Genomic DNA, 20,866 nt, shown 5'->3' on the forward strand with positions numbered 1-20,866 from the left:
TGAGGACCTGGGGTCCTGATTGGCCTCAGAGTCTCTTGGGGAGGTGGGGGTTACAGCACCCTGGGTTACCCTCCACGCAAACATCCCCCATTGTTGGGCTTCTCTCCAGAGGACCCCAACTTGCCTAGCACTGGAGAAAGAGAACACTCCTCAGCATTGGCCAACCCTCCCCTATATAAGCCCAAGCAGGCCTGGCATGCAAGATTCTCCATTTCTGGTTCCGGGAGTGCTGCCCCTCCGTCAGACCTGGGCCTGCCACAGAGGCATTTAACCGTCCACTGAGGGTTCCAGGCATGGTTCCTGGCATCAGCCCAGCCCAGTCCACCTGTGCCCTTTTTCCTCTCGACTCCTTGGGGTGCAGCCGCGATCAACGGCAACAGCATGGATGGAGGGAACCCCACATTCCTATCATCTTTGGGGGCCCTGACACCCCTTTAGCTCCCCTCCGGAGTTCCCCTGGAACCCAGTGGGAGTTGGCAATCTGCAGTGAAAAAACAAACCACCAAGGGAGGGGGGAAGGTTGTCAGGCCATCCCCCGGCTGGTCTCCTGATGCAAATTGCAACACCCACCGTCACATTTTAGAAAAGAAGCCACTGAAGAGGGGGAAAGGTGCTCTCTCACAGGGCCATCCGACCTTTGGCCCATTATCAAGGCTTCCTTCAAACTCCAAGTTCATGGAAATCAAGAACCATTCATTTGGTGAAAGCTTTTTTTTAATTCTTATTTAGCTACCAGAAGCCTGAATGGACTTCAGAACAAAGCAACTCCAACAGTGAATGGAAGGCGTGACTCGGGGAAATAAGAGGGCCACTGTGTGGAGAACTGGAGGAGGGGTGGTGGTGGGAGAACAAATTAATTGCCGTGCAGAACTGCAGCAGAAACCGTCAAGATCTTAGCAGCTGGGAATATTGCCGCAAAGATAGATGCCCAAGTAGTGCTGGATCCCAGCACTGGTACAAGTTGAACTCAGGATAAGCAGGTCTGCTCCTAAAAAAAAGAGGAAAAGCACACCAGGATCAGGAAAGAAGCCGGGAAGGTACCGTGGTGATCAAGTCATGGGTGGCCTCTAGAGCAGGGCTTCTCTACCTTGGGTACTCAAATGATGTTGGACTACAACACCCATCTTCCACTGCAACAATAGATTTCCATTGTGCCAGGATGATGGGAGCTGTAGTCCAACAACATCTGGGAACTCAAGGCTGAAAACCGCCCCTCTAAAACCAGCCCTCTGCTGGGGGAAATGTCTGGGATACAAGTGCCACATCTCTAGCAGCCTATGCCCCCTCCTGCTTGCAGGACCATCTTAAACCATATCTACACTAACATTTTAAACCAGTCTGAAAATCCTGGAATAATACTTCAGGGGCAATACCAAATGTTGAACTACAATTCCCAACCAAAGCTCCAGACAGGAACCTACATCATGATCGTTTTGTAGACAGTCAGCCCCTTTGGGACTGGGAAACTCTCCCTCTCTCTGCCATGTGAACTGCTGGTTGTTGTAATGAATGGTTGCTTATGATCTTCATCATCTCCTGATTAGCCCCTTTGCTTCTTGCTGCGCCATCTGAAGGGGACCAAGAATGCCTCCTCACCTTCTTCCTGGGAAGCATAGTACGTGGGGATCCCTCTGCACAGTTGCTCAATTGCGCCTCCAAACTGACCGGTGTTCTGGACATGGGTCTTGCCAATCAAGAATTTTAAGTGATGGACTTGAGGAGTGTCCTTTGCCAGCTGCACCAAGGAGAAAGGGAAAAGAGAGAGAAGCCACTGATGGGAAGTCACCGTGACCAGCTGGGCAAAACACTTGCTTAGAGGAGCCCGACATTTCTCCCACCTTTCACTCAGCCACAAATGTGGGCCCCAGTCGTCAGCCCCCACCTGCTAAAAGGAATACAGAGACGCAGAAAGCCGCCTTTTCCGGAGTCAGACCAAAGCTGTCTACTTTCTCTCATGGAAACTTGGTGGGCCTTGCTTATGCCTTTCTTTGGGCTGGGTCCGTGGCCAAGGTGAAGCTGCTGGCGGAATAATTGTAATGTAACTGGATGTTTTGTTTTCATTAAATTATAATTCTTTATTGGCCTTCAGGAGAGCCCTTAAAACCTATCTGTTTGGCCTGGCCTTCCAGGGTTTTTAAATAGTTGCAATTGGTTTTAATGTTGTAACCTGGTTTTCAGGTGTGTGTTTTTTTTAAATTGTTCTGATTGCCTAATGGCTGGTTTATGATGTTTTAATTGTTAATTGTTGTTGTTTTACGCTGTTTTATAATTTCTGTTTTAATTGTTAACTGATTTTAGTGGTTTTGTTTTAATTGTAAACAAATTGTAATTGTAAAATGGCCCCGAGCCATTTTGGAAGGGTGGCATAAAAACTGAATAAATAAATAATAAATAATTATTATTATTGTGTTTTTTTTGTTTTGTTTTGTTTTGTTTTAACTGATGTTATCTGAACAGAGGAAGTTGCCTTGGTATAAGGCGAGTCAGCCCTTGGCCATGTCTAGCTCCGTATTGTCTACCCTGACTGGCAGCAGCCGCCCAAGGTTTCAGGTAGACGTCTCTCTCTCAGCCCTACCTGGAGATGCTGCCAGGGACGGAGCCTTCTGCCTGCCAAGCAGATGCTCAGGTGCATCTGAGCTGTGGACCCAAGATGCGAAGGAACAGAGGAAGCTGCCTCATCCCAAGTCAGACGGACCAAGATGGACCACGTCGGTCCAGCTAGCTCAGTACTGTCTCCTCTGACCAGCAGCAAGCACGCCAAAGTTGCAGGTCGAAGTCTCTCTCCAGTGCCTGTTGCTGGTGCCTGTCTTATGTTTCTCTTTTAGACTGTGAGCCCTTTAGGGACAGGGAGCCATTTTGTTTATAGCTATGTAAACTGCTTTGGGAACTTTTGTTGAAAAGCGGGATATAAATATTTGTTATCGTCATTTTCATCTGCTTCCCTCCCAGCCTTACCTGGAGATGCTGCCCGGCCAGGGACTGAAGCGGGGGGTCTCCTGCATGCCAAGCAGGTGCTCTGCCATTGAGCTGTGGGCCCCGTCCCCCTGAAGACCTGATTCGCTCTTTATAGGAGGTGGGGAAGAGAAGTGGATCGATCAGGTGAGGGAGGGACCCAGCAGAATTGGGAGACTCTGCAGCAGGCTTAAAGGCGAGGGGGTTAATCGGCAAGTTGTGGCCCAACGACGCTGCTGGCATCTCACCTTCTGCCCCTTGAAGTAGCCAAGGGCCTCCAGCTCGGGGAACGTTTCCCAATCCATCATCGCCACCACACAGACTCTCTTCTGAAAGAGTCTGGTGGCAAACAGGCCCTAGAGAATGCAAGGAAGCAGAGTCTCAGCCGCAGGGCTTTCAGCATCCGTGCCAGCCTTGACCGCATGGACAGCGCGGGATGCCTGGCTTCTTACCATGCTGTAATCCCAGACAGCGTCATATCCATTCCGCCCGTTGTAGTTGTGGATAGTGGCCATTTGGCCCTGCAGGTTGATGGCCACAACCTGATGGGTGCTGTCGCCGACATTTCTATTGTAGCTGTCATGTGCAACCTGAGTTTAAGAAAACAGAATCGAAGAAAATGAAGAATCCTTTCCATATCTCAGCTCGTGGGTTGTTGACTACTACTACTACTACCACCACCACCACCACCACCAGCCTTCTCAGTTTTCTGGCTCAGGTGTCCAAATATCTGGGCTCCCCGGGGGCTCTCAACCTGGGCGGCCCAGATGTTGTTGGACTACAACTCCCATCACTCCCAGGCTTTGACCATTGTGGCTGGTGATAAGGGGAGTTGGAGTCCAATAGGACCCGAAGAGCCCAAACTGGGAATTCCTGGGCTAGCCCATTGCCCAGGCTGGGTGCTGTTGTGTCCCTTGCCTAAGGCAGGGGTGGCCCAACTGTGGCCCTGCAGCTGTTATTGGCCTACAACTCCCAGATTTCCTGGCTACTGAGGGATGCTGGGAGTTGTAGGCCAACAAGAGCTGGGGGGCCACAGTTTGACACCCCTGTTCTAAGAGAAGCACTGCTTGGGTCTGGTTTCTTTTGGATGAGGGAGCCTCAAGAACCCATGGTGCCTTTGCTTATGGCATCTGTGTGGTATTTGCAAACATACTGGACAAGCGTAAGTGGGGGAACAGCAGGCATTCCTGTTCAATAAGTATTATCAGCATCAGCTGACATCCTGAGTCAAGAAGCACTGTGGCAATGGGAGAAGCACCAATGTTGCACCAGCGCCTCTGAAGAGCTCCACACCAAGACAGCACCACTGCTAGTATCTGTGTGGGGGGATGTCAACAACCTCCCCTTCCCCCGGAAGCCCTCTGCATCACCTGAAAATATGTCCCTGGGGGCTGTGCAACACTCAGGGGCATATTTCTGGGTGGCACAGAGCACTTCTGGGGAAGGGGAGGTTGTTGAGATTTGCCTTCACAGCTGAGCCCGCAGTGGAAGTTAGTTAGCTGGACTTTCCAGAAGCACCGGGGCTTCTCCCATGTTTTGTTTTTTGTTTTGGTTTGTTTTGGTTTTTTGTGCACAGTTGGGATGTTGGCCACTATTATTTATAATAATATGAATATTATAATTCTTCAGCCACTTTTCAGCAAAAGCTCACAGAGCAGTTTACACGGCAAAAAGAATGAGAAGAAAGAGAGGATGATTCCCTGTCCCAAAGGGGCTCACAATGCAAAGAGAAACACAAGAGGGACCCCAGCAACAGCGACTGGAAGGGATGCTCTGCTGGGCTCAGTGGGGCAGCTGCTCTCTTCCGGCTACGTGCCAGAGAGCCACCAGCTGTGATCATAAAAAAGGCATTGAAAATTGAGAGCCACCACTTCAAAGAGGTCAGTTATCAGGGGCTAACTAGTATGGCTTCAGCCTGCAAAGTCAGATCATCTCAGGTCCCCAGAGAGGAGCCCTGCTGCACCCCCAGGGACCTCCAGCCCTCAGCTAAGAACAGCCCTGCTGTTCTGGATCAGGCCCAAGGAGGCCCATCTAATCCAGCATCCCATTTCACACAGTGGCCCACCAGATGCCTCTGAGAAACCCACAGGCAAGAGGTGAGCAAACACCACCTCTCTTGGTGCTGCTGTTCCCCTACAACTGGTATTTAGAGGCATCCTACCTCTGAGGCTGGAGGTGGCTTATAGCCAAAATAGTAGTCATTCTTAGGGAGCATAGGAAGCTGCCATATACTGAGTCAGACCATTGGTCCATCTAGCTCAGTATTGTCTACCCAGACTGGCAGCGGCTTCTCCAAGGTTGCAGGCAGGAATCTCTCTCAGCCTTGTCTTGGAGATGCTGCCAGGGAGAGAACTTGGAACTTTCTGCTCTTCTCAGAGCGGCTCCATCCCCTGAGGGTAATACTTTACAGTGCTCACACATCAGGTCTCCCATTCATATGTAACCAGGGCGGACCCTGCTTAGCTAAGGGGACACATCATGCTTGCTATCACAAGACCAGCTCTCCTCCCATTGATAGACCTGTCCTCCATGAATTTGTCCAAGCCCCTTTTAAAGCCATCCAAGCTGGTGGCCATCACCACATCCCGTGGCAGAGAATTCCATAGATTAATTAGATGTGTTAAAAAGTACTTCCTTTTTTCAGTCCTAAATTTCCTGGGCTTCCATTTCATGGGATGACTCCTGGTTCTAGTGCTGTGAGAGAGGGAGAAAAATCTCTCTGTCCAAACTCTCCACTCCATGCATCATTTTATACAACTTTGTCATGTCTCCCCATAAACACCTCTTTTCCAAATTAAAAAGCCCCAGATGCTGTAGCCTTGCTCCAGGCCCCTGATCATCTTGGTTGCCCTCTTCCAGTTCTACAATGTCCTCCTTAAGATACAGTGACCAGAAATGTACTCAGTACTCCAAATGTGGCTGCATCACAGATTTGTATAAAAGCATTTTTATTTTCTATTCCCTTCCTAATGATCCCTAGCATGGAATGTGTCTTTTTCACAGCTGCCACGCACTGAGTCGACGCTTTCAATGAGCTGTCCACCACAACCTCAAGATCTCCCTCCTGGTCAGTCACTGACTGCAGTGCTCAGGCCCCATCAGCAAATATTTGAAGTTGGGGTTTTTTGCCCCGATATGTATCACTTTACACTTGATTACATTGAACCGCATTTGCCATTTTGTCACCCACTCCCCCAGTTTGGAGAGATCCTTTTGGAGCTCCTCGTCATAATCTGCTTTGGAGTTCACTACCTTGAATAGTTTGGTGTCATCTGCAAATCTGGCCATTTTGCTGCTTACTCCAACTTCTAGATTATTTATGAACAAGTTAAAGAGCATTGGTCCCAGTACAGATCTCTCTGGGGACCTCTTACTTCCCTCCCTTGTGAAGACTGTCCATTTATTCCCACCCTCTGCTACTTGTCCTTCAGCCAGTTATCAATCCAAACCTGTCCCCTCTCCGTCTTCCCAGGTGCTCTTTCTGCACGTGCGCATACACACACACACACACACACACACACACACACACACACACACACCTCTGCCCCTTGCCTTAGGAGGCAGGGAGTGCCTTGCTCTTTCTCAAGCTCTGCTGATGTGTATCTCCTTCAAATGTGGTTGCCATCTATTTCCCAACCATTTGCTCCCATTGGTTGATCACTGCAGCCGACTGATTTGATAAAATAATGGTCAGATGGGTGAGGGTGAGCGTGTTATGAAGAGAATATGAGCAGACTAGAATGAATCCAGAGTGGCAGGCAGTTTGAAGTAGTCCTTGTGCAGCTTCTAAACAAAGCATCTTCCTTGGCCACTGCTGCTTTAATTCTGCAGTTGTTTCAAAACTGGTTTTATGTCTGCCCAGGGTTGCCACATTTTGTTTGGGCAGGGCTCTGGTGCCTTTCACAGATGCCTGCTAGGCAGAAAGGCAAGTGGTGCAGCTCTTCCCATCACCATGAAAAGCATCCTTGGTTAGATCTCTGACAGGCAAGCATCTGTGCAGGGCTCAGCCATGGGGCCCACCCAAACTGTGGCAAATCTGCACATGCTATCAGACTCTTACCACCACCACCACCAGCAGAACCTTTAGGAAAATGACAACTTACGTAACTGGCTAAAGACCAAGTCTGGAAGAGTCCAAGAAACCCAGCAACAACTACCTGAAGGAGAGATCAAGTACTCATTCATGGCATGTTCAATGGCATCTCAGAAACATTAACAAAACATGGACTATTTTCTGTATCTGATTCCGAAGACCAGGGCACATCTGGCTCAGAATCTGGGCGGCCACAAGCAGGACCTGGTGGCAATTGTTTGGTCCTGTTCTCTGCCCCAAGGCAGCTGGTATGCAGAGGGATATTGTCTCAGTCTGTGACATCTGCATTATTTGGGATCTTCATTAACAGCTGCAGTTAGTCTAGGAATATATCTAATCCTTATATCTGCTCTTGCGACACAATCACATTCACTGAAGACACTGCAAATGGAGGATCGTCATCCTGAAGCTGTAAACTTTACTTACCAAGATTTTCATTGCAGCCACCTGTCTGATGTTCCAGAAAACAGGAAAGAAAAACCTTGGACTTGATGCATAAATATATATAGGGTTTCCATATCAGCAATTCCAAGGTCCGGAGCGATAGGAAATATTTGTGGCTCTGAAATGGCTCCAGGTTGGCATTTATCCCAAGAAAAAGTTGCCGATAAATAATCTAATCTTTTGTTTTAGACAGATTCAAACCTGATCCTGAATATAATGACTCACAAGTATTTCCCACTGGACAGAATGAAATGTATAGCAATAGCAATAGCAATAGCACTTACATTTATATACCGCTCTATAGCCGGAGCTCTCTAAGCGGTTTACAATGATTTAGCATATTGCCCCCAACATTCTGGGTACTCATTTTACCGACCTCGGAAGGATGGAAGGCTGAGTCAACCTTGAGCCCCTGGTCAGGATCGAACTTGTAACCTTCTGGTTACAGGGCGGCAGTTTTACCACTGTGCCACCACTGTACCTCCTCACATGAATGCTTCAGCCTCAATGTAAGGCCTGGTGTGAAATTTCACCTGGTACTTTCAGAAACCGGGGGGGGGGGGGGCGGGGAACGCTCAGAAGTCAAAAGCTTGGAAGGCGCAAAGGGGGGAGTGATGGGCAGATTGCCTGGTGGTCGTAGCAGCAATGGCCGTCCTCTCAGCAGCCACCATTTTGCCAAGACTGAGAGGGCGGCTGCAGACTCACCTGCTTGTCCGTCGCCAGGTCTGGCAAAGGCAACAGCAGCTGAGGGCAGAGGAGCTCCAAGATGGAGCGGTGGAACCAGCAAAGGCTGGCTGCAAATGGAGGGACAATGGAGAAGCAAGGAGCCGGCCTCTTTCTGGAGCTCAAGCTGGCCTTGTTCCAAAACAGGCACCTGAACTCGCCTCCCCCTCTTCCCGAGGAGGCTCATCTGGAGGGAGACCCCAGGCATCCAGGTGAGCACCTTGCTTCCGGGGTTACTCAGCCCTGGCATGGTGTTTCCTCTGCTCCTGGGCTTCCAGGGGGGATGGAGGGGATTCTAGGGACAGGACAAGGACCCTGCTGGAGGCAACAGGACCCCAGGGTTCTTGTGTGTGTGTGTGGGGGGGCAACTGAAGGAGAGGTCAGATGGCACAGGGTCGGATGGCTCTAGAGCAGGGGTAAGAAACTTTAGCTCTCCAATTTATTGTGGCTGAGGCTGATGGGAGTTGTAGTTCAACCCCAGCTGGAGACCCAAGGTTTCCTCTCCCTGCTCTAGAGGGCTCTCATCTCAGATGGAGCGAGTGTACACACATCCTCCTCCTCCTCAAGGGGCTCCTCCAAGTCGGGTCTGTCTGGATGGGTCCTGACACAGCTGAGAGCTGCTATCTCCCCCTGCCCACCGACAAAGAGCAAAATTTTGTGACAATATAGGATCACTTCCGGGGCATTCTGGGGTTCTTCTGGCCCACCCAGTGCAGGGCTTCCCAACGGCCAGGGATCACCATGTACCTGGGTCAGTGCTGCTTCCCAATCCAACCCAGCTCTTCTCCCAAACTCTCCACCCCATGTCCTGCTGTGGGCGGGTGCATGACAAGGACATGGATGTCTTGATTAATCTTCTAAGACAAGGTTGAGCCCAGTTATCCCCTGGCTGACTTCAACTCATTACAATGAACAGATTAACATTTGTGAATAATCTAATTTAACTGCAACTGGAGATTTGTGCGAACACAATAATACTCTTTCAGACCAAGATATTACAGATCCATTGGCAGACGGAAATGTTCCTTGGTTTCAGAGCTGACTAGGTCCGGCTCTTAACAGACCATACCTGGAAGCCAGCCAATACGCAACTCCACAACTGCCCAATGTCCTCCGCCAAAGGGGACTCATAACCTTCTGAACTGGGCTGAGACACACGGGTCTGTTGAATGGACGGGAGCAGCAGTTTAGTCTCTGCCGCTTTGGAAATGCCACCCTGCAGCATGTTTGGTTCTCACAGAGCCAGGCAGGCAAGTTCTTGAGTGCTGAGAAGGCCTCTGTGTGAAGTATGTCATGCTGACAGCCACAAGAGCAGAGGAGCAGATTTGGGCATGGCAGGGTGGAAACAGGATGATTGAAAGCGTGTTTCCTTGACGTGCCCCAGCTGAAGTGAGAGTGAAGAATGCCAAGCTGCCGCCGCCCGCTAATGGGCACCATCGCCACTTTCTGGAGTGCTGCTCTTCAAATCAAGGGCTGCTGTTCCAAGTTCTCCCCCATTTCAAAACTCAGTTCAACTATTTCAAGGGCACTCAGACTTAGGTCCCCAGATGAAGTTGGACTGCAACTCCCATCACCCCCCAATTTCCAAAAGTAGAAGAGAGTCATGCTGGCTTCAATAGGAATCTAGCGTCCTACCTTTGACCCATTTATGACAAAAATGATTAACATTGCCATCAATTACAGCATCTAACAAGAAGTTATAGGTTTCTCCAGTCAATAGTTTCTTATGGTCTCTGTATAGGTCAGACATTCAGTTATAGTATTTAATCAATTTTCTTCATGCTTCCTAATATGAAAGCTGTGCTGCTAACCACTAAAACTGGTAACCACTAAACCAATTACATTAATCACTGTAATTGTTTAATTGTTTTTAAATTGTTAATTGTTGTTATATTGTTTTTAATTTGTTTTAGCTCTTTATTGTTTTAGTGGTTTGTTTTAATTGTAAACCACCCTGAGCCATTTTGGAAGGGTGGTATAGTACACCGCTCTGGGCTCCTTGGAGGAAGAGCGGGATATAAATGTAAAATCATCATCATCATCATCATTATTTCCTTGTTGACATTTTTTGTATATTTTTTTTGGTTAAGCGACATTTCTTCCAGTAGCTTTGCTGTCTCCAGCCCTGGTTGCACAACTGAAGATCCTGAGTCCTGTTGCCCACTTGCCACCAGATGTCCAGGGACTATAGCACCTGGTGCGGTCCTTGTTGACCCGGGCAACAACCGATCCGGTATAGATTTATTAAAGTTACGTCTCACCATATTGTTGATGGGAGAGGCACTCTTTGTCTGGCTCCTCTGGTGAGACCTGTCCAGTATGGTTGGACCTCTGGCATAGCTCTCACCTTCCTCAGATCACGCAAGCCCCACAACCACGTCAAGGTAGTGCCTCACTGGGGGCAATGGCTTAAGAATGGCAACTTGAAGAAAGAAACAGAGGGTTTAATACTGGCTGCACAAGAACAGGCACTAAGAACAAATGCAATAAGAGCAAAAGTCGAAAAATCCACAACAAACAGCAAGTGCCGCCTTTGTAAAGAAGCAGATGAAACAGTGGACCACCTGATCAGCTGTTGTAAGAAGATCGCACAGACTGACTACAAACAAAGGCATGACAAGGTAGCAGGGATGATACACTGGAACATCTGCAAAAAATACAAGCTACCTGTAGCCAAGAATTGGTGGGACCATAAAATTGAAAAAGTTGAAGAAAATGAAGATGTAAAAATATTATGGGACTTCCGACTACAAACAGACAAACATCTGCCACACAATACACCAGATATAACTGTAGTCAAGAAGAAAGAAAAACAAGTCAAAATAATCAACATAGCAATACCAGGGGATAGCAGAATAGAAGAAAAAGAAATAGAAAAAAATCACCAAATACAAAGATCTACAAATTGAAATTGAAAGGCTGTGGCAGAAGAAGACCCAAATAATCCCAGTGGTAATTGGCGCCCTGCGTGCAGTTCCAAAAGACCTTGAAGAGCACCTCAACACCATTAGGGCCACAGAAATCACCATCAGCCAGTTACAAAAAGCAGCTTTACTGGGAACAGCCTATATTCTGCGACGATATCTATAACAGTTGACAAAATTCTGGCATCCCAGGTCCTTGGGAAGGACTCGATGTCTGGATAAACGAAACCAGTCAATAACACCTGTCTGACTGTGTAAACAAGAAATAAATCTAATCAAATAAATAAATAAATAAATAAATAGTAGAATTACAAAATATGATATCCTTCCAATTTATGTGTTTTGACTTGATATGCAAGAACATCTCTGTGCTCACATAAGTCCCCTGTAGCAGTCATATGATTATTTTAATCAATATCAGATGTATTCATTGTAATCAATTGAAGATACTAATTGAAGATAGTAGGGAAATAAATGGAACTTCAACTTTTCCCACAAGTTAAAGATTAAAGCTTTTTTGGCCTGGCATCAAAGTCTTAAAAGTTTCAGGTGGGCCTCTCTGGGGAGCAAGTTTCAAAAATGGAGTGTCACAATAGAAAAAGCCCTATATCTGGACAGCCCTGAGGAACCTCAAGGTAAGGAACTCCAAGAAGGACCTTCAAAGATTATTTCAATGACTAGGCAAGTTCATATATGAGCAGGTAATCCATTAGATTTAGATCCATCCATTTAGATGCTATAACGTGTCTACACCTACAAAGATTAGAATAGTTCAGACCATGGTTTTTCCCGTGACGCTCTATGGATGTGAAAGCTGGACTTTGAAGAAGCAAGATAGAAAAAGCATTGATGCTTTTGCATTTTGGTGCCGGAGAAGACTTTTGAGGAAACCATGGTCAGGCAGGAAAACAAACAAATTTATCCTAGGACAACTCAATCCAGAGTTTTCACTCGAGGCACAAACCAGGCTCAAACTATCATACTTTGGACACATTATGAGAAGATCCAGCTCCCTTGAGAAGTCCATAATGATGGGAAAAGTTGAAGGAAAGAGAAGAAGAGGATGACCAGCAGCAAGGTGGATGGACTCAATTACGACAGCAATGAATGCACCACCAAGAGACCTTCAAGGCCAAGTTAAAGACAGATCATCCTGGAGAGAATCTATCTCTGTGGTTGCTAAGAGTCGACACTGACTTGATGGCACTTAATCCATCCATCCATCCGATACAAAAGAATAGGTTCTAGACTATTCATGATTGTGAAATACTTGTGAATAGATAGATAACATTATAACAGGTTAATTGCTATTATTCCCAAACCCTTTAATACAATATGCTTATTGCCAGTTGCCTTCTGGCTCATATCAAGTTACCATTGATGCAGAAACCTTCTGCAGGTTTTATTTGAGAGCACAAAAAACTGCATCACTTTGAAGTAATTGAAATCAATGTATGAGTCAGCATTCCAGTGGCGATTATTGCATTACTGTTGTGTGGTTCATTGTTAGATTTTATGTAGTTTCCTGGCCCTTCCCTTTAGTCTAACAAAGGGACTCAGTTGGAACTCTGTGTTTTAGAGATTGTTTGAAGGCAGGAAACAGCAATAATCAGCAATAATCAGCTACAATATTGGCATGATAACTTAGATCTAACCCAGGGCATTCTGAAGCATGAGACAGAACAAGAAAATTATTTATTATTATTATTATTATTATTTGCATATTATATCCCGCTCTTCCTCCAAAGAGCCCAGAGCAGTGTACTACATACTTAGGTTTCTCCTCACAACAACCCTGTGAAGTAGGTTAGGTTGAGAGAGAAGTGACTGGCCCAGAGTCACCCAGCAAACATCATGGCTGAATGGGGATTTGAACTCGGGTCTCCCCGGTCCTAGTCCAGCACTCTAACCACTACACCACACTGCCACAATGGCAGTTCCTCCTGCTCATTAACATTGGGCCACTCCACAGTTGTCCTTAGTCTGGATCAGGGGTCTTTCCTTGGAGTATGCAGGCACTCCTCTTCCAGATGAAGGACAACCATGAATGCTACTCAAAGGGTACAGTCCACCAGGCACCTGCATAGCCTATCATTGTTCCAACAGCCCCTTGAACAGGAAGTGAACCTGGATTCTGGAGATGTCGTAGTCTTGCATAATGATAATTATAGTGTCAGATTGCTTTTAACGCTAACACAAGCAGCATAACTAGCAATCACAGTTGAAACACAATTCCACTTATATACCAGCAAAACTACACCTTTCCAGTCAGTGCAATGAGTAAACATCTAAAGAATACAAGATAAGTGGTGTCGTCTCCATCTCCCTGAGTGCACAAGAACACTTTATCCACCTGTCTCAAGTCAAACCACATCATACTGCGGAATGCAATAATGTGCCTGACAGATTTCCACTAAGGCTTCTTGTATGAATAATGCACTTATTCCTGAGCCAAATCTGCTGCACGGCACTGCCTTGAAAACTAACAGAGAACATATATATGCAAGTTCTTGTTCAATATTTGAGGTGTGTCCTTCAGTCAGCAAGGGAGAGTGCGAAATAGAAGCCAGAGATATACTTTTAAAGCCTACTTCCATCCACAGCGATCTGTGTTGGCAGCCCTGCCATCCGAAACACATTAAGAGAATCATCTCAGCTTAGCTTTAAGAATTAAATGCATCTTGTAGTGATCAACCTCCCCTCCCTCTAAAGAGTTAACTGGAAGTGAACACTTATCTTGACTGACAGGCTGGTGAACTCCAGGGCTCAGCCAATCAGCACATCAGGTAGGTGGGACCTAGAGAGCTGTTGCCAGGAAGAAGGGAGTTCTTTCTTAGAGAAGAAGCTAGGTTGGAGGTGCCGAGAAGGACATGTGGCCATGGAGGTTGGCTGCAGGAGAATAACTCTGCAGATCCTTGAAAGACAGGATGGCAGGAAGCTTGAATTCTCATCAGGCGTTTGGTGAGTTCAAGGCAAGGAGCCAGGATTTATGGCTTTGGGAAGTTTAGCATAGGGAGAAGTTTGTTTAGTCAGACTGTGTTAGGGATATTATATTTCTTTAGTGTGTGCGCTTTTGCATATTCCTGATACTGTTCTATTATTGTTTACCTGTAAGGTAATTAAAATAAGAAACACTAGCCCACGCCCATCCTACCTAGGGCATTGAAAAAGATTCTATAAGCGTGCATTAAGACAACCTATTTTTGTAACCTACTAGGTATTTTTGAGTGTATCTAAGAAATCTAGAAGCCTCAGATGGAAGCAGTCTGTAGTAATTGAATAATACTGGGGTTTAAAAAAAAGATCTTTTCTTTTTACAAACCTCTCTGAGTTGGTTTTTAACTGAGGAAAGGCAGAGGCTGAAGGGGGATTTCTTTGGGGCAAACACGTCCTCAAACGTTCAGCAGCTATCAATTTTCTCACCACATGTAGGCTTACACGTGGAAGATTTTTGTACTTATCCAATAGCAAAGTAAAGAGAGTTTTCCCTGGGATTCCACCCCACGCCCAGGAAGGGTCAAGCTCTGTCGATAAAGAGGGCCACCACACCTACCGCCTGTCCCACTCAATCACCCTCCCACTCCCCCACAGCCGGAGGCCAAGTTAAGAAGCATCAGGGGGGGTGGCAGCGGCGCAGCGGGACAGGACAGGGGCGGTGGTGGGGAGGTCTCCTTGGGGGCCCCCTGACCCATCGGGCCCAGGGACATTTGTCCCTGCTTGTCCAACGGACACTACGCCCCTGACTTTCAGGCTGCAATCTAGGCATGCTTACTGGGAAGTAAGCCTTACTAGGTACGCTGTGGGAAGTATTTCCAATTAAACACCCATCACAGGATGGCACTGCAAGGCAGTTTCCAGCTTCTATGATGCTGCACGACATTTCTACCCTGGGGGCCAGTAAGAATGTTCCTGCGGATCGGATCTGGGCCCCGGGTCTTATGTTGTGCAGACCTGACTAGCTGAAGCTATCAGTCAACCCCCAGGGACAGCGTTTTGCAAGCCCCCCGCCCCCCATCTTTGCCAGTTGCAACCTCCCATCAATGACCCACAATCTCATCACTGCAATTCCAAATGCTGCATCGCTTGAAGCGGTCATCTTTGGGAGCCCTTTGGCTGGCACAACTCACTGGCTGAAATCCAGATGAAATAACTCAATGGAAGCCCTGCTAAATTTAAGCAACCCTTCAGAGTAACGCCACAGCGAAGCGAAGTGGCCACTAGGTGGCAGGGAATACAGCAGGAGGAAGGGAACCTGATGACACCACTCCAGCTGATTTGTAGTTCTGCTCTCTTTTGGCCAGGAAGCACCATGTAAATACAAGAGACACAAACAATTCTCACGGCAGATTTTCACCATTGTTTGTCAGACAACAGTGTGGTTCAAGTCTTTAATGAGATTAAAAGACTGGGGGAGGGGTAGCTGGGGAGGGGGGGAGTCACTGCAATCATCTGAGAGCCAGCGTGGTGTAGTGGTTAGAGTGCTGGACTAGGACCGGGGAGACCCGAGTTCAAATCCCCATTCAGCTGGGTGACTCTGGGCCAGTCACTTCTCTCTCAGCCTAGCCTACTTCACAGGGTTGTTGTGAAAGAGAAACTCAAGTATGTAGTACACCGCTCTGGGCTCCTTGGAGGAAGAGCGGGATATAAATGTAAAATAAAATAATAATAATAATAATAATAATAATAATAAAGACTCTTCACCCAACAATAAGGCAGTGATCAAATTAGGACAGTTTGGAGTGGGGCTTAATGGAATCCACAAAGCCCATACCTGATTCCCCCCAATTTCAGCCAAATGACCCCCACTATCGTAGCCTTCTAAAAACCGTACATAGGAACATAGGAAGCTGCCATATACTGAGTCAGACTATTGGTCTATCTAGCTCAGTATTGTCTTCACAGACTGGCAGCGGCTTCTCCAAGGTTGCAGGCAGGAATCTCTCTCAGCCCTATCTGGAGATGCTTCCAGGGAGGGGACCTGGGACCTAGATGCTCTTCCCAGAGCAGTTCCATCCACTGAGGGGGAATATCTTGCCGTGCTCACACTTCTAGTCTCCCATTGAAATGCAACCAGGGCAGACCCTGCTTAGCTATGGGGACAAGTCATGCTTGCTACCACCAGACCAGCTCTCCTCTCCTAGCTATGTAGCTATGGGGGTCAGCACAAAAGCAAGAGGATCAGTCCCTCTGCCACTGCACACCCCTCCCAGAATTTGGAGCAAGGGGACATTTCCCCAGGTATGGCTGCATTCTCCTTTTAACTCTGGTGGGGTGTGTCAGGGCCTGCTGGTCTGGAGGCAAGCAGACAGCCACAAATCCACCTGAAGCAGATTAAGGAGTTGCTCAGACTGAAGAGTCAACAGGTCAGAACCAGCAGCTTTATAGGACGGGATGGATTGGCCCCGCCTTGCACCCCCTGACCTTTGCTGAATTGGTACTGCCGGCTGCAGAATTACCTTCACTGGCTGACATCCAGACTAATGAACATAAGAACAACCCTGCTGGATCAGGCCCAAGGAGACCCATCTAGTCCAGCCTCCTGTTTCGCACAGTGGCCCACCAGATGCCGCTGGTAGCCTACAGGCAGGAGTTGAGGGTGTGCCCTCCCTCCTGCCATTACTCCCCTGCAACTGGTACTCAGAGGCATCCTGCCTTTGAGGCTGGAGGTGGCCTATAGCCCTCCGACTAGTAGCCATTGGTAGACCTCTCCTCCATGAAGTTATCCAAACCCCTCTTAAAGCCATCCAGGTTGTTGGCTGTCACCACATCTTGTGGCAGAGAATTCCACAAGTGGGTGATGTGTTGTGTGGAAAAGTATTTCCATTTGTTGGTTCTAGATTTCCTGGCAATCAATTTCATGGGATAATCCCTGGTTCTAGTGTTATGCGAGAGGGAGAAGAATTTCTCTCTATCCATTTTCTCCACACCATGCATGATTTTATCGACCTCTATCATGTCTCCCCGCAGTCATCTTTTTTCTAAACGAAAAAGCCCCAGGTGTTGTAGCCTTGCTTCATAAGGAAGGTGCTCTGGGCCCCTGATCATCTTAGTTGCCCTCTTTTGCACCTTCTCCAGGAGCCTGGGGGTGGGGCACAGGAAACATGCAACACACACTCCAGGGGAACACAGGAAGCTGCCTTCTACTCAGTTGGTCCATCTAGCTCAGTACTGTCTACTCTGACTGGCAGCAGCCATCCAAGGTTGCAGGCAGGAGTCTCTCCCAGACCTACCTGGAGATGCTGCCTGGGAGGGCACTTGGAACCTTCTGCATGCAAGCAGGCAGATACTCTTTCACGGAGCTATGGCCTCATATCTTACAGCACTCACATGTAGTCACCCCATCCAAATGCAAACCAAGGTGGGCCCTGCTTGGCAAGGGGACAATTCATGCTGCTCGCTACCACAAGACCAGCTCTCCTCCCCAGCCAGGAGCAGGAGTGGTGGTTTTTGGCCATCTCCCCAAAAAACCTGCCCCGGGGAGACGTGCAGCCTGCTGTTTAGAATTAAACTGATCTAACCATATCCATTAATGGCTGCTGTAAGGGTGGGTCATGGGATTACACGTGCAGCAGTCTGCAGTGGAAACATCAGGAACTGTCACATTGCCCTGGGAATGTTTTGAGGTGTTTGACACGGAGACGTGGATGTGAGGTCCCCAGCAGCATCACTCAGGGCGCTGAGCCAGGCACTCGGACACCAGCTGGAGATAAGTCCAGCCCTTTTTTAGCACCTGGGGCTGCTGGGGGGGGGAGTGGGGAGGCGTTCCATGTACTTGCCAAGATAAGCTGCCATCCACACCTCCCAAGAGCACTTGCTTCTGCCAAGCAGGCTTGAGAAAAAGTCTGCAGCAAGCAGGCGGCCGCAATTGGGCCTCTGCGCATTCGTCGGCCCTGCCGCCAGCCAGCGTGTGTGCTCTGCAAACAGCCAGTCACGAAATTCTGCCCACAGAATCATGCCAGTGGAATGATTGTCCAGAGCGTGCTTCATCGTCTGTCTTCTGGTTGTGGCTTTCACCAACCAGAAGTTCCAGAGGAGTGGAGGGAAAGATGGCAGGTGGTGTGGGGGGATGTCTGTTCAGAGACACGAACGTACTGGGCAAATCCCATTTACTGCAAGGCACCTGCAAGGACTCCAAGCCTTCCAAATGTGTCTCGAATCCAGAAACTGAGAATCACAGCTTTACACTCTATTGATCTGTATTCCCCCTCCCAATGTTACTCCAGATTTTGCTTGCTAGATTGATAGGTGGTTCCTACAAATATTAAGCTGGAAATCAATCGACTACAGTCTCCTTTCTTTCAATGGCCAACATAGTGCAGACATTTCAGATTGCATTGTCTGGAATTTGGTCTCACGCTCCCCACTTCTCAACATGCCCCCCATGATATGAGAACAGAAGTGTTATAAGGAAGTCTCTAGTTTTCTCACTGACGTTTTGGAGTGTATGTGGTTATTCTGGTCGGGTTTCCTCTTACTTCAGAGAAAGCGCTACCACGGGTGTCATTACTCTAATGAAGAGTTCTCTACTACTTCAAATATTTGCCACTGACCATAGTAGTCATCAACTTATTTTGAAGCTAGACGCAGTGGTGCTCTTGCCCCTGGACTTTGGGGCTGAAGTTCAGGGCCTCCACACCCTCTGGGGCCCCCAAATCCTCTGTAGTCTATCCTGGGTGGTGTGGTCGCCAAGTGTGATTGTGACCTGTGCTGGGTGCTTTAGAGACAGAGGAGAGAGTGGGGAGAGAAATACGTGGGATGGGAATCTGTTAAGTTGTGTGTTGGAATGTTTCTGAGAATGCATATTTGCATCAATATACCTGTTTTATATTCTTACATCCTTGTGAGATCAGTTGCTGTTTGTGGCCTCAAGAACCCCACGTGTAATACTGTGTTTGTCATGGTGTGTGTGTGAAGGAGGAGGATGCTTAACTTGCGGGGGTCTGGGCTCCAAAGGCTTTTAGGTCCAGGCTCCAAAATTACCTAAGTGCACCTCTGGTTAGACAACACACACACACACACCGCCATCAAACAAAGAGCATCCAATAAATTAACTGACGAGCCAAACCCCGGAGTTGAGACACTGAGCTGCCTCCAGAAAACGCATGCTTTGCTACAGAAGCACATTCAGAAATGGCCCCATACAAGTTGGACACTCAAGGGTTCATCGAGTTTCCCACCGGAATGCTCATTAAGGCTAAGAATGTAGGGCTTGAAATAGCACCACAGCCAAGCAAGGCAGAAGCTGGAAATTGGTGAAAAGATTTTGGGTGGTCATCTTGCTTTTGTCAATGTCATGTGAGAGACTCTTTTTGCCTTATCTGACACCCAAAGGAATACCAAACTTGCGGCGAAATAACGGGTTGAGGAGGGAGAGAATTCCAACAATGTCCAACAAGAACTTCCCCCTGCTCTTTGGGACATAAGAGTCTCTTTGTTCTAATGCCTTCCATTGACCCAGGCATCTTCCTTTAATCTTAACGGAAAATTAAACGGTCCTCTTGTCTCTCACCAGTGAAACCTCATGTTTCATCAATTAATTCATTAGCATCATGTACTGTAACTGACATTTGTATCTCACCTTTCTTGCCAGTGGCAACCCAAGGTGGCTTACCACCAAAATGCAACGAGCAGCAAAATAATAAAGAAAACATAATAAAGAGACAAACTGCAGTTGAAACCACAGTCCACAGCTAAGTCCAAATGTTGTCACTCAACCAACAGCCAGTGCATAGGCCTCCCCCAAAAGCATGACGGGGAGGGTTTTTTTAAACATAGCACCTGAAGGGCTGGAGAGCAGGGGCCAACTGGAGTTCTGTGGGGAGGGAATTCCATGATGTTGGGGACACCACTGAAAAGGCCATGCACACCACATCTGAGAAGGCAAAGGTACCTGAAGCAACATCTCAGAAAACCATCAGAGCATATGGGAGTGGAGGACAGAAATGAGTGAAGACCATCCTTAAGACAAGGATAGCAGGGGAGACACATTCCCCTCCACTGACTAAACTGGGGGCAATCACCCACACAGAGCTGTTGATTGCAAGCTCCTTGGGGCACAAACTTGCCATTTTGCCTGTGTTGTTCTGGAATGCATCATAGACATGCCAATGGCAGCACCATACATTAAATGAATAAAAAATATTAAACTAGAACTCCCTTGCATGCTTGCCTTCAATGAAGGCCCCCTTCCCTTTGACAAGGAGGTTTCAGAGCATGAAATCTGGGAGGGGACCATTTATGGGAAGGAAACAGGAGAGCGCAGCACAGCATTGAGATGCGACAGATGGGAAGCCAGACTTGGAGAGAAGCAGGAGTGGAAACTTTTTTTCGATGTTCCACAGCATGCTCATCACACTGTCAGTGTCACACTCCTTTATCTCCCCTATCACATCCAACAGTTACCTCATGCATCAACCAGCTTCGGCTGAAGTCCATTGTGGGGAATTTCCTCAATTTCATGCACACATTTCTGAAGCTTCCGACCACCCATAGTTCAAGGAGCTGAGCAATGATGGGTCATCTTCCAGGGCTCCTCCAAAGCAGCACATATGTGGGAGTCGTCATTCTATCACAGAGAAGCGTGAATGTGAACTTTTGCATCCTGCCAAACAATGTCCGAACTTCAGTCAAGTTTCACTGCATCCTTATTTTATGCTGTGAATTCCAACGGGAGGCAGGCTTCACTCTTACACTCTGAGAGGTTTGGTTTTCGAAAAACGATCCCTCACAG

General features: G+C 47.7%; 1 protein-coding gene across 4 annotated transcripts in view; it reads right to left on the reverse strand.

The window, feature by feature from the left end:
• Positions 1 to 716: 716 nt before the first annotated feature.
• The window catches only part of LOC128333535 (gastrokine-1-like), a 40,283-nt gene continuing 20,133 nt past the window's right edge, over positions 717 to 20,866 (reverse strand). For 2 of the 4 annotated variants that reach the window (XM_053269055.1, XM_053269056.1), the window contains exons 2-7: positions 20,539 to 20,701; positions 7,056 to 7,109; positions 3,405 to 3,542; positions 3,201 to 3,308; positions 1,597 to 1,735; positions 717 to 988 (exon numbers count right to left, since the gene is read on the reverse strand). In XM_053269055.1, the coding sequence (XP_053125030.1) occupies positions 894 to 988; positions 1,597 to 1,735; positions 3,201 to 3,308; positions 3,405 to 3,542; positions 7,056 to 7,109; positions 20,539 to 20,595 (591 nt within the window). In that variant the 5' untranslated portion in view covers positions 20,596 to 20,701 and the 3' untranslated portion in view covers positions 717 to 893. The remainder of the gene's footprint in view (positions 989 to 1,596; positions 1,736 to 3,200; positions 3,309 to 3,404; positions 3,543 to 7,055; positions 7,110 to 20,538; positions 20,702 to 20,866) is intronic. The other 2 variants (XM_053269058.1, XM_053269059.1) reach the window with 2 other exon arrangements.

The sequence above is a fragment of the Hemicordylus capensis genome, chromosome 8 (genome assembly GCF_027244095.1).
Source record: "Hemicordylus capensis ecotype Gifberg chromosome 8, rHemCap1.1.pri, whole genome shotgun sequence".
NCBI classification, from domain to species: Eukaryota; Metazoa; Chordata; class Lepidosauria; order Squamata; family Cordylidae; genus Hemicordylus; species Hemicordylus capensis.